The sequence below is a fragment of the Lepidochelys kempii genome, chromosome 1 (assembly GCF_965140265.1).
Source record: "Lepidochelys kempii isolate rLepKem1 chromosome 1, rLepKem1.hap2, whole genome shotgun sequence".
Classification (NCBI taxonomy): domain Eukaryota; kingdom Metazoa; phylum Chordata; order Testudines; family Cheloniidae; genus Lepidochelys; species Lepidochelys kempii.
The window spans coordinates 147165678-147178378 of record NC_133256.1 but is presented as its reverse complement, the minus strand read 5'-3'; the positions used below and the strand labels follow the sequence as shown (position 1 = coordinate 147178378).

General features: G+C 44.7%; 1 protein-coding gene across 12 annotated transcripts in view; it reads left to right on the top strand.

Annotated features, from left to right (window-relative positions):
• DMD (dystrophin) overlaps positions 1 to 12701 on the top strand; it is a 1926267-nt gene that overhangs the window by 1433125 nt on the left and 480441 nt on the right. For all 12 annotated transcript variants that reach the window (XM_073357918.1, XM_073357881.1, XM_073357898.1 and 9 more), the window contains one exon: positions 4786 to 4903. In XM_073357918.1, coding sequence (XP_073214019.1) covers positions 4786 to 4903 — 118 coding nt within the window. The remainder of the gene's footprint in view (positions 1 to 4785; positions 4904 to 12701) is intronic.

The window sequence follows — 12701 nt, the reverse complement described above, 5'->3', positions numbered from 1 at the left end:
CCACTTTGTGATGATACTGTTGCCTTAGGAGGCAGGTAGTACCACACAGTTCCTTCAGCACGCGTCCTCTTTGGGGCGGGGGGTGACTTGTAGATCTAGTAAGTGGCAGGTCCACTTCCATCTCCACAGCCCTTCCCACTGCAAATTCAAGCATAAAAGAGCCCTTGTGTAACATATGCTTGCTATCCATAGAACTCACTGCTGTAGATATTACTGAACCAAAGGGTAACATTTTCAATGGGACTTGGGGCTTGGCTACACTTGCGAGTTACAGCGCAATAAAGGAGCCCCGGGCGCACTAGCTCACTACCTGTCCACACTGGCAAGACACATAGAGCGCTCTAACTCCGCGGCTACAGCGCTGCTGGTACTCCACCTCTGCGAGTGGAATAATGTATGCTTCGCCCCTGCTGGAGCGTCGCAGCACCAGTGTGGATGCCCTGGTGCTAAAGTGTGCTCAGATCGGCCTCCAGAAGTGTCCCACAATGCCTGTGCTAGCCACTCTGGTCGTCACTTTGAACTCTACTGCCCTGCCATCAGGTGACCAACTGTCAGACCCGCCCTTTAAATTCTCTGTGATTTTTGAAAATCCCCTTCCTGTTTGCTCAGCCAGGCGTGGAGTGCTCTCAGCGAATCTTTCCAGGTGACCATGCCTCCACGCGCCAGACGATCCCCAGGATGGAGCAATGGCGAGGTGCTGGACCTCATCAGTGTTTGTGGGGAGGAAGCTGTCCAGTCCCAGCTGCACACCAGCCATAGGAATTACTATGCCTTCGGGCAGATATCTAGGGGCATGATGAAAAGGGGCCATGACTGGGATGCACTGCAGTGCAGGGTTAAAGTGAAGGAGCTGTAGAATGCCTACTGCAAAGCCTGTGAAGCAAACAGCTGCTCTGGTGCTGTCCCTGCAACCTGCCGTTTCTACAAAGAGCTGGATGCGATACTTGGGGGTGACCCCACCTCCACTGGACCACCATGGACCACCTTCAGAGCCCAGTTCAACAAGGTGGGAGGAGGAAGAGGAGGCGGAGCAAAGTGGGAGCAAGGGTGCTGAGGCGGAGGAAGACACTCCGGAATCCTGAGATGCATGCAGCCGGGAGCTGCTCTCAAGCCAGGAGGAAGGTAGCCAGTCGCGGCAGCTGGTGCTTGGGGAAGGACAAACACCAGAGGAGGTTCCCGGTAAGCGACTTTTATTTTGGGAAGGAAGTTATTCGGTGCAGGCTCTTGGGGTGAGAAGGGTTAGGGCAGCATGCATGCCTAGATGCAGAATAGGGCGTTGATGTGTTCTCTCACATCATGGTAATCGGCCTCAGTGATCTTTTCAAAGGTCTCATCCAGAACTTGGGCAATATGCTTGCACAGGTTTCTCAGGAGAGCCACTATGTTCCTTGTCCCAGTAAGGCTAACTTGCCCACACCACTGTGCCGTGAGGGGCGGGGGGTACTGTTCCCTCTAAGCTCTGTGTGTGTGTGTGTGTGCGTGTGCGCATACAGATCCTAAACCCCACACACACAACAATTTGCACAGAAGAAATTTTTTGCGCACACGGCCTGTCAAAAATTAGAGGGAACATTGGAGGGGGGACCATTGCTGCACACAGGCAGGCTGCTTATGGGGCAGGGCAGAATCCGCATTGCAGTAGAAGACCCTCTCTTGCTGCCCAGGTTACCCTCAGCAGCGAGATATCTTCCAGGATGAACTTCTATGGAAAAAGTGGGGACAGGGTTCAGTATAGGGGCCCCCTGCTGCTTTTGGCTCTCCCCATGGCACAGAAACCCAGAGGACAGTACAGCCGTGAAACAATCAGTCACGCATGACCCTGTGCTTACTCACATTTTTAGGGCTCCTGTGGGTTATGTGTGCTCGCTTTGGGACAGGAAAATTACGCTATTGTGTAGACTGTGCTTGCCCTTAAGTAAGGGGGAATCACTGCTCTGTCTGGTGTGAACAATGCTGCCTCTGTTAAGTGTTGCATTTTGCCTTTACAGATGCAACCTTGAGATCTCAGCCGTCCATGTTATCACCAGCCGAAAGACTCCAAAGAATCAGAAAGAGGCCACGTAGAAGCAAGGAAGACATGCTGCATGAAATAATGGAGCATTCAAGTAATGAAAATGGAAAAGTGCAGGAGTGGCAGGACAGTGAAAGGAGGATCCGCCAGCAGAATGAGGAGTGGCGGTGCAAAAGCGCGGTGCTCCGGCAGCAAAGCACGGATCGGCTGATCAGCGTAATGTAGAGCCAGGTGGACTCGATCCAGGTGCTCATAGCCATGCAGGTGGAGCACTACCGTGCCCGACCCGCCCTGCAGCCCTTGCCCCAAAACTCTTTCCCTTGTGCCCCCATGTCACCTCCAACCCACTTTCCCCAACATCCGGGTTTTTACCGCTACCAGCTGCCTCCAACACCTTTAGCTTCCCCACCCAGCCCTGAAGATTACGACCCTTACCCACTGCACTCAACCCCCATCACCATGCAGTATAGCCATCCTGAAGTGCAGCACTCATTGCACAGCACTCCAGACAGGAAGGCCAAGTATGATAACAGGACATACGTAACTCTGTGATTGTACCGTTCCCCACCCCACCCCTTTGCCCTTTCTGTTTCCCAAGTAGTCGTGTTTCTTTTCAATAAATGGATTTTTTGGCTTTGAAAACATTCTTTATTATTGCATAAAGTAAAAGATACCTTAGCCCAGGAAAGAAACAGGCACTGCATATCAGCGTAGCAAACACAGATTCCTACGAACATTGGAACCACTGCACTTCACTCCCGTGCAGGACACCAGACATTACTGGTGGCTTTCAGCCTCAAATTGCTCCCACAAGGCATCCCTAATCCTTGCAGCCCCGCGCTGGGCCCTTCTAATAGCCCTGCTCTCTGGCTGTTCAAATTCAGCCTTCAGGTGCTGAACCCTCCGAGTTCCATGCCTGAGTGAATCGTTCACCCTTCCCTTCTCAAATGTTATAGAGGGTACAGCATGCGGATATTACCGTGGGAATGCTGTCATCGGCCAGGTCCAGCTTCCCATACAGAGAGTGCCAGTGGCCCTTTAAACAGCCAAAAGCACACTCCACAGTCATTCTGCACAAGCTCAGCCTGTTGTTGAACCGCTTCTTACTGCTGTTAAGGCTCCCTGTGTAGGGTTTCATGACCACGGCATTAAAGGGTAAGCGAGGTCTCCAAGGATCACAATGGGCATTTTGACTTCCCCTATGGTGATCTTCTGGTCTGGGAAAAAAGTCCCGGCTTGCAGCTTCCTGAATAGGCCAGTGTTCCAAAAGATGGGTGCGCCATGCACCTTTCCAGGCCAGCCTGTATTAATGTCAATGAAACGCCCATGGTGATCCACAAGCACCTGGAGAACCATAGAGAAATACTCCTTCCAATTAACATACTCGGAGGCTAGGTAGGCTGGTGCCAGAATTGGAATATGCGTGCCATCTATTGCCCCTCCACAGTTAGGGAAACCCATTTGTGCAAAGCCATCCACAATGTCATGCATGTTACCCAGAGTCACGGTTCTTCTGAGCAGGATGCGATTAATGGCCCTGCAAACTTGCATCAACAGAATTCCAGCGGTCGACTTCCCCACTCCAAACTGGTTAGTGACCGATCGGTAGCTGTCTGGAGTTGCCATCTTCCAGATTCCAATAGCCACCCACTTCTCCACTATCAGGGCAGCTCTCAATCTCGTGTCCTTGTGCCACAGGGTGGGGGCGAGCCCCTCACACAGTTCCATGAAAGTGGCTTTTCTCATCCAAAAGTTCTGCAGCCACTGCTCGTCATCCCAGACTTGCATGATGATGTGATCCACCACTCAGTGCTTGTTTCTCAAGCCCAAAAGCGGTGCTCCATGGTGGTGAGCATGTCTGAATGTCACAAGCAAACTCGTGTCATATGCGTTACTCGAGTCGATATCATTGTCGGAGCCCTCACTGTCACTTTGGATCATAAGGAATAACTCAACTGCCAAACGTGACATGCTGGTGAGACTCATCAGCTTACTCCTCAGCAGTTCAGGCTCCATTCCCGCAGACTGAAAGGGAAGACAGAGCACACAGTACAAAAAATGTTGAAAGATGGCACCAAATGTGTACAGAAACACAGGGATTGCTGGGATGCAAACCGATGCATCACAGGGTGTTGGGACAGCACCCAGAACGCCCCACACCCACCGCCCCCTTCCCAGAAGCCACAGCGCCAGAATGGGAAGAGGTGCTCTGTGGGATAGCTGCCCATAATGCACCGCTCCCAATGCTGCTGCAAGTGCCGCAAATGTGGCCACGCCAGTGCGCTTGTTCCTGTCTGTGTGGACAGATGGCAGTGCTTTCCCTACTGTGCTCTCCAAAAGTGGGTTTAACTCAAAGCGCTCTACATCTGCAAGTGTAGCCATGTCCTTATGCTCCTTATTTAAGCACTTTTGACAATTTTACCCAAAGAATTTAGTGGAATTCACAAAAAAGGAGTAGACATTTTTATGAATAATGAGAATATCATTATCATCCAATAAGAATAATATAAAAATATATAAAGGTTCGTGCTTCAGGACAAAAAAATAAACAATCACCACTTTCCTGAGATGAGGAAGAAAATTCCATTTGGAGGTATGTAATTGTATAATATTCTAGTATGTGGGTTGAGTCATTCCACTAAAATATCCAGAAGAAGCTACTGGACCAGGTCGAACACTGGTATCGTATACTATTCCTATGACAGTGAAATACAACTAAAAGTGGCTTGGAGCTACTCTCAATTTTATGTGTATACTTTCTTTTGTACAACCAGGCAGCACTCCAGGAATTGGAACAAAGGCGTCCCCAACTGGAGGAGCTAATAACTGCAGCACAGAATCTAAAAAACAAGACCGGCAATCAAGAGGCTAGAACAATCATTACTGATAGCAGTAAGTGGTGATTCCGCTACCATATAACTCTCGGCAAGAAATATAGAGGATGTTATAATGATAACTTTGAAGCATAGTATTTTTCAAAGTATGTTTGCCATGAGAAGTGGAAATTATCTATTTTTATTTGTAAGGTAATTCTCATTTGGGTGAGAATATTACACTAGGATTGGATGCACCCTTTCAGAGAAAGAGTCCCCATAACCTTCACAGAAAACTTGCACTGAGGCTCTCTAGAAAGTTTGATTACTTCCCTGCCCCCATTATCTTCTGTGTATACATGCATGCTTTCCATGATAATCCACCAAAAAAGTGGTACAGATAGTTGGTGCAAGGTAGTAAGGGGGCACCCCCCCCTCCATATTATGTTATGTTGCATACCAGTCCCTAAATCTGGCCCTCTTATTTGGAGTAGCACCTAGAGACTCCATTTAGGGATTTGTGGCACCTTAGAGTCTATTGTTAGTCTCTAAGGTGCCACAAGTCCTCCTTTTCTTTTTGCGATACAGACTAACACGGCTGTTACTCTGAAACCTGTCATTTCGGGATTGAGGCCCCATTTGCTAGGTGTGATACAAAACACTAATGGTATTATGTAAATAATGTTCACATACTTCCTGTTCTGGCTGAGACCTGAAGCACAGTGTTGCTCTGAGAGAGCCTGTTTTCATATCTGTATCCTGAGCAGAAGGTGTTAGCATCAGAAATCTTCTGAAGGAATATGTTCTCTTGAGAGATTCTCCCTAGCAGAGTCCCAATTCAGATAATTCAGATAAAGTTTGCATAAGAACCTGAACTTGTTGAGTGCTTGTTCATACCAAATGTATGTAGTTCTCCTATCACTAGCTTGTACTAAGGTTTCATTAAGTATGTGTATATATATCCATACTCTATAGATATATAGAGTATACTGAAGAAATGTAATGGTTATATATCTTCTTGAAATGCAACCATTAACGTGAATTGTGTGTGTGCCTAGAGTCCTTTCTATGGTAAAACTGAATTTATCTTCCAGAGAAATGTCATGACAAATGAAAGGTGAGTATATGTTGAGGATAAAAAAAATACCCCACCATAAACCATTACAAACTTTATTATTACTACAAATACTGCAACAATAATTACATGTATATATCTTTTTGCATGAGACTTGATGAATATTTGGTTTGATTTTGATCTATATAGGTGTGCTAACCCTACTAGTTTCACCTGGACTTTGAATGTATATAAAGTTCTATATAAAAAAAACAAAAAAGATTTTCTCATGCTTAAAATAGGTAATATTTTATTTAGTAGGCAGAGAGATCATAAATGCGGTTGTCTTCCTGCTCTGTTGGATACGTAATCTGTTGTCACATGGTATCTGCCACGGTTTTTTTAATTATTACTTTATTTTGTTAATGAAAATATTTGAATGTACCCGAATACCCATATCACTGGAACCACTGTACAATGATTCTTCATTTTTTCCCTCCTAATTAGAAGAGATGTTCTCAGAACTTTTTTGATCCAGTCTTCTGAGGCACCAGACTGGATTCATGAAAGAGTTATCATGGTTAGATATTTTCTGTTTGTAGAATTTTAACTACTAAATAGTATTCAGAAGAGTTATTTATCTATTTTTGAATTTTAAAGAGTGGATCAAATGATCAATAATTCAGATGTGATATTTTAAGAAAAATGCTACTATGCGTATGAAGATGTCAGTATGTGACATTTTTTAGTTACCTTTTCTTAATATATGCCAACTATGGGAAATTATCATTATTGCACAAATATTTTCCTATATATTGACATTTTTCCTTATATTAAAAAGATTAAGAGTCCTCTGTTAGGTCTAATTCCTGAAGTACTTAGTCAGCCTTCTTGTTGGGGGTAATAGGACATTTGCTTCCTTCTAAGAGGTCTGTGGAGAAACCCCTCACCCACACAGAGATCACTGCAGGAGCAGGGCCTAAATGAAACCTAATTAAAGATTTCAGGATTTGACTCTGTGTGAAGAACAGCTGAGTGGCTTGTTAGAGACTGCTGATTCATCTCAAGCTTGTAAGATTTGGTTCTCTTAATTGTCCTGCTCACCCTATATCTTTTTGTGAAAGTATCAGACAATGCAATATTTTCTTCTAAAATAGTCCCATCATCTGTATTTTTAGGAATGTATCTTTCTAATAATGAACAGATTCTGAAGTCCTTTATCAGTTTTTCTCTCTCTTCACTCCTCGTACTGATGGGAGTTTTGCCAATTAAGGATCCAGAAAAAAACTGGCCCAATATTGCTTAGAAGATATACAGCACTGAACAAACATTAACTAAATAATAAGCTGCACAATAACTGAGTTAGGTAATTAAGTATTAGTTATATGGCTGTCAAGCGATTAAAAAAATTAATCACGATTAATCACACTGTTAAACAATAATAGAATATCATTTATTTAAATATTTTGGATATTTTCAACATTTTCATATATATTGATTTCAGTTATAACAGAATACAAAGTGAACACTTTATACAAATATTTGCACCGTAAAAAACAAAAGAAATAGTATTTTTCAGTTCAACTAATACAAGTACTGTAATGCAATCCGTTTATCATTAAAGTCGAACTTACAAATGTAGAATTATGTTCAAAAATAAAAAAATGTAAAACTTTTAAAACCTACAAGTCCACTCAGTCCTATTTCTTGTTCAGCCAATCACTCAGACACACAAGTTTATTTACATTTTCAGGAGATAACGCTGCCCATTTCTTGTTCACATTGTCACCTGAAAGTGAGAACAGGTGTTCTCATGGCACTGTTGTAGCTGGTATCACAAGATGTTTACATGCCAGATGCAATAAAGATTCAGATGTCCTTTCATGCTTCAACCACATTCCGGAAGACATGTGTCCATGCTGATAGCAGGTTCTGCTAAATAACAATCCAAAGCAGTGTGGACTGACTCATGTTCATTTTCATCATCTGAGTCAGATACCACCAGCAGGAGGTTTATTTTTTTAAATTTATTTTTTTGGTGGTTCGGGTTCTGTGGTTTCCGCATCAGAATGTTGCTCTTTTAAGACTTCTGAAAGTATGCTCCACACCTCGTTCCTCTCAGATTTTGGAAGGCATTTCAGATTCTTAAACCTTGGGCCGAGTGCTGTACCTGTCTTTAAAAATTTTACATTGGTACCTTCTCTGTGTTTAGTAAAATTTGCAGTGAAAGTGTTCTTAAAATGAACATGTGCTGGGTCATCATCTGAGATAGCTGTGATATGAAATATATGGCAGAATGCGGGTAAACAGAGCCAGAGACATACAATTCTCCCCCAAGGAGTTCAGTCACAAATTTAATTAAGACTTTTTTTTTTTTAACGAGCATCATCAACATGGAAGCATGTCTTCTGGAATGGTGGCTAAAGCATGAAGGGGCATACGAATGTTTAGCATAACTGGCACGTAAATACCTTGCAATACCGGCTACAAAAGTGCCATGCTCTCACTTTCTGGTGACATTGTAAATAAGAAGTGGGCAGCATTATCCCCTGTAAATGTAAACAAACTTGTTTGACTTAGCGATTGGCTGAACAAGAAGTAGGACTGAATGGACTTGTTGAGAATAAAATTCTCTATTGTTTTGTTTTTGCGTGCAATTATGTAACAAAAAATCTACATTTGTAAGTTTCAGTTTCACGATAAAGGGATTGCACTACAGTACTTGTATTCGGTGAATTGAAAAATGGTGTATTTTTTGTTTCATTTTTATAGTGCAAATATTTGTAATCAAAAATAATAATATAAAGTGAGCAGTAAACCCTTTGTATTCTGTGTTGTAGTTGAAATCAATATATTTGAAAATGTAGAAAAACATCCAAAAATATTTAATAAATTTCAATTGGTATTCTATTGTTTAACAATGCGATTAAAACTGTGATTAATTTTTTTAAGTTAATCGCATGAGTTAACTGTGATTAATCGACAGCCCTAACTATTTATTCTCATATTACAGACGTGGCAATGGAGTCACAGGAACTGAAGTGCCTTGTTCAAAGCCACACAGGAAGGGAATATGGAAGTAAAACTTAGAAGTAGAGGCTATCAGAAAAACTGATGTTTTCAGTTTGCTATCAGTTCTGAAACACTAAAAAAAAAAATATCAATTCGGAATTTTAGCCGAATCAAAAAGATCAGAAAAATTTAGTTTCTGGTTGAACAAAAAATGTTTTCTTCAACCCAAAATGAAGCCATTTGTTTGGACTTGGGGCATTTTTAACCTTTTTAAATAAAAGCAAAGGAAATGAAGGTGGCGGTGAAGGCACTCTCCTTACACCCAATAGCCAGGGCACTTCCTGGGGTGTGCGAGACCCACTTTTAAATCCCTTCTCTGGAGCAAGGACTCTAACCTACCAGGCTATTGGCTGTTGGGGGTGGGGTGTGTTTTTTCAGTCTCTCCTGTTCAAACTGTTCCACTTTGTATCAATCACCCTCACCATCAGGCTATAAAGTCATTCTCTCGCTCTTGCTGTCTCTCACCCAGTGACTATTCAAGAATTACAGCAAAACAGCTTCAACAGGAGAAATTTAGAGTGACCTACAGTGAATAGCTAATAACATGGCAGCTAGAATACTCATGTGAGATGGGGGAAGGTTCCTGCTCCAGATCAGAGATTCAAACTTTGGCTCCCACATCATAGAAATGTAGGACTGGAAGGGACCTCAAGAGGTCATCTAGTCCAGTCCCTTGCACTCATGGCAGGACAAAATATTATCTAGAGCATCTCTGACAGGTGTTTGTCTAACCTGCTCTTAAAAATCTCAAATGACAGAGATTCCACATATTCTCTAAGCAATTTATTCCAGAGCTTAACCACCCTGACAGTTATGAAGTTTTTCCTGGAATGCAACCTAAACCACTCTTGCTGCAAATTAAGCCCGTTGCTTCTTATCCTATCCTCAGAAGTTAATGAGAACAATTTTTCTTCCTCCTTCTTGTAACAATCTCTTATGTATTTGAAAACTGTTATCATGTCCCCTTTCAATCTTCTCTTCTACAGACTAAACAAACCCAGTTTTTTCAATCTTTCCTCATAAGTCATGTTGTCTAGACCTGCAATCATTTTTGTTTCTCTTTTTCTGAACTTTCCCCAGTTTGTCCACATCTTTCCTGAAAATGTGGCACCCAGAACTGGACACAATACTCCAGTTGAGGCCTAATCACCGCGGACTAGAGCAGAAGAATTACTTCTTGTGTCTTGCTTACAACACTCCTGCTAATACATCCCAGAATGATTGCTTTTTTTGAACAGTGTTACACTGTTGACTCATATTTAGCTTGTGATCCACTATGACCCCCAGGACCTTTTCCGCAGTCCCTAGGGAATCATTTCCCATTTTGTTTGTGTGCAACTGATTGTTCTTCCAAAGTGGAGTACTTTGCATTTGTCCTATTGAATTTCATCCTATTTACTTCATAGGGAGTAACCACTGGGGAATTGAGTATTACATTTTTGCACTTTTTTTTTCATTTTCGCCAAAACAATTTATTCTTCTTTGAGTGCTGTCCCTGTGGGTGCTCCACTCCAGGTGACGGTGCGTCCCGGCGCCGTTGATTGGAGATCTTCGGTAGCAGTGCCTGGTCGGGACACATGCACTCAGCTGCTGTCTTGCGTCATCGTTAGGGTCTGCCTGAGTGAGTGCATCCTACACCCCCTGCAGTTCCTTCTCAACCATCCTCAGCTGAAGATGGGACTCGGGGCAGTGCTTATCTCTTCCCTGGTAACTGTAGGAAATAAGTAGAGAAAGATGGAAATAGTTAACTAGCCATTTGCCAGTTTTCCCTTTCTTTTAGCATAGTTCGTTAGTCGCCCCCCCCCGTCCCCTCCCCCAAAAAAATTTCCTCACGTTAGTCTCTCATTGAGACTTCCCCGGCCTCTCATACTTTCATTATGCTGGGGGCTCCAGGCTTTAAGAAATGTGGCTTCTTCAAGGAGTCTGTGCTGCAGTCTGACAGGCACTGACTCTGTGTTAAATGCCTCGGTGAGACACACATCCCTGTGAAGTGTTTCCACTGCACCAACTTAAAAACTAGAGCTCGCTGTGACAGAGACTTGCGGCTAAAAATGCTTATCATGGAGAAAGCTCTGCAGCCGCCTGTGGAGAAGGGCAGTAAACCCTCTCCCTCATGCTCCCCTGCCAAGTCAGAACTGACCAGGAGCATGGTTTCACCCTCTCACGCGAAAAGCAGGAAGCCCTGATGTCTCCTCTCAGAGACACTCAAAAGGGTAAAGGATCTCCCGCAAGGTCTTTATCCTTGGTGCTGACAGTGCCGAGAGCAGGCAACTCTGACCGCCGCAGCACTTCAGCAGGGCGCAAAAGCAGGGACCTGACTTCCCGCAGCGGGAAGCTCTCCTCGGCACCGGTCCTGCCAGCACCGACAATGGACCCAGTGCCGGCAACGCATTCCACCCTGGTGCCAACAAGAACGTCAGCACCGAGCCTGTCTGCCAGCCCCAGAGCAGATTCAGACCCCCTGCGGGGCTCTCACAAACGTTTCACGGCTCCTACAAAAGCGAAACTAAAATCACTCGGGGCTACCGCTCACAATTTACGCTCCGCAGCACATCAGCCTAGGGAGCAGCAACAATTCCTGCATCAGCAGGATATCTCTGTGGTCCCTGAACCTAGACACGGAGCACTCACTGTTTGAACAGCAGTTCTCGCCACCTGACCTGGCTACTTTCGCTGATAGTGACAATGACCTACAGCAGCAGGCAGAGTTCTCCCCACCTGAGTCTCCCCCTCCACTGGAGCCAGACACACCCCAAGACATGGTGCATCATAAGAATCAACCTCAGTTTCCCTATGTTGTCCCCCAGTGGCCGGGACCCAACTTTTCCTACCCAGTGCCCTGGCCTCAGTGGTACCCGTCGTCGGCTCCTGCCACTGCTCCTCCTTGCGCCCCTTCTACCAGACCGCAAGCTCATCCTACGCCTATATCCCCAGTTCAATCAACATCTAGAGCTCCTGAAGCCCTTCTTGAAGAGGTGGGCTATGAATCCGTCTCAGATTTATCGGCTCCTGCCTCACCATCAGCCGTAGAGGACACTCTCATGTCTCCACCTCCACAAAATGTGGACGACTTTAAGCAATTCCAGGAATTTTTCAAGAGAGTGGCACTCAGCCAGGACATCCCTTTGGATGAAGTCCAGGAGACACAACATAGACTCTTCAAAATCCTCCAACCCTCTGCACCCTCAAAGATCACACAACCCACAAACGAAGTCCTCCTAGAACCAGCTGATACTCTCTGGCAGACCCCTGCCGCCATCCTACCAATGTGCAAGAAAGCTGAATGTAAATACTACGTGCCCGCGAAGGATGTTGATTTCTTATTTTCCCCACCCACAACCCAATTCTCTTGTGGTGGATGCAGCAACGCAGAGAACAAAGCAGCCACACTACCGGCCCACTCCGCAGGACAAGGCCCACAAATGCCTTGACCTCCTGGGTCGCAAGGTTTATACCTCTTCTACTCTACAATTTAGAATTGCAAATTATTCTGCCCTCCTCGCAAGCTATGACTATGACAACTACAACAAGCTCTTTGATTTGCCTCTCATATACCGGAGGACAGGAGAGCGGACTTCAAGTCAGTCCTCGTCGAAGGTCAGTTGGTGTCTAGGACGGCACTACAAGTGTCCATGGACATGGCAGATACAGCAGCCCGCACCACTGCCACTGCAGTGGTGATGCGCCGGTCTTCCTGGCTGTCTGTATCCGATATCCCCAAAGATTCGCAGACCAAAGTGGAGGATCTTCC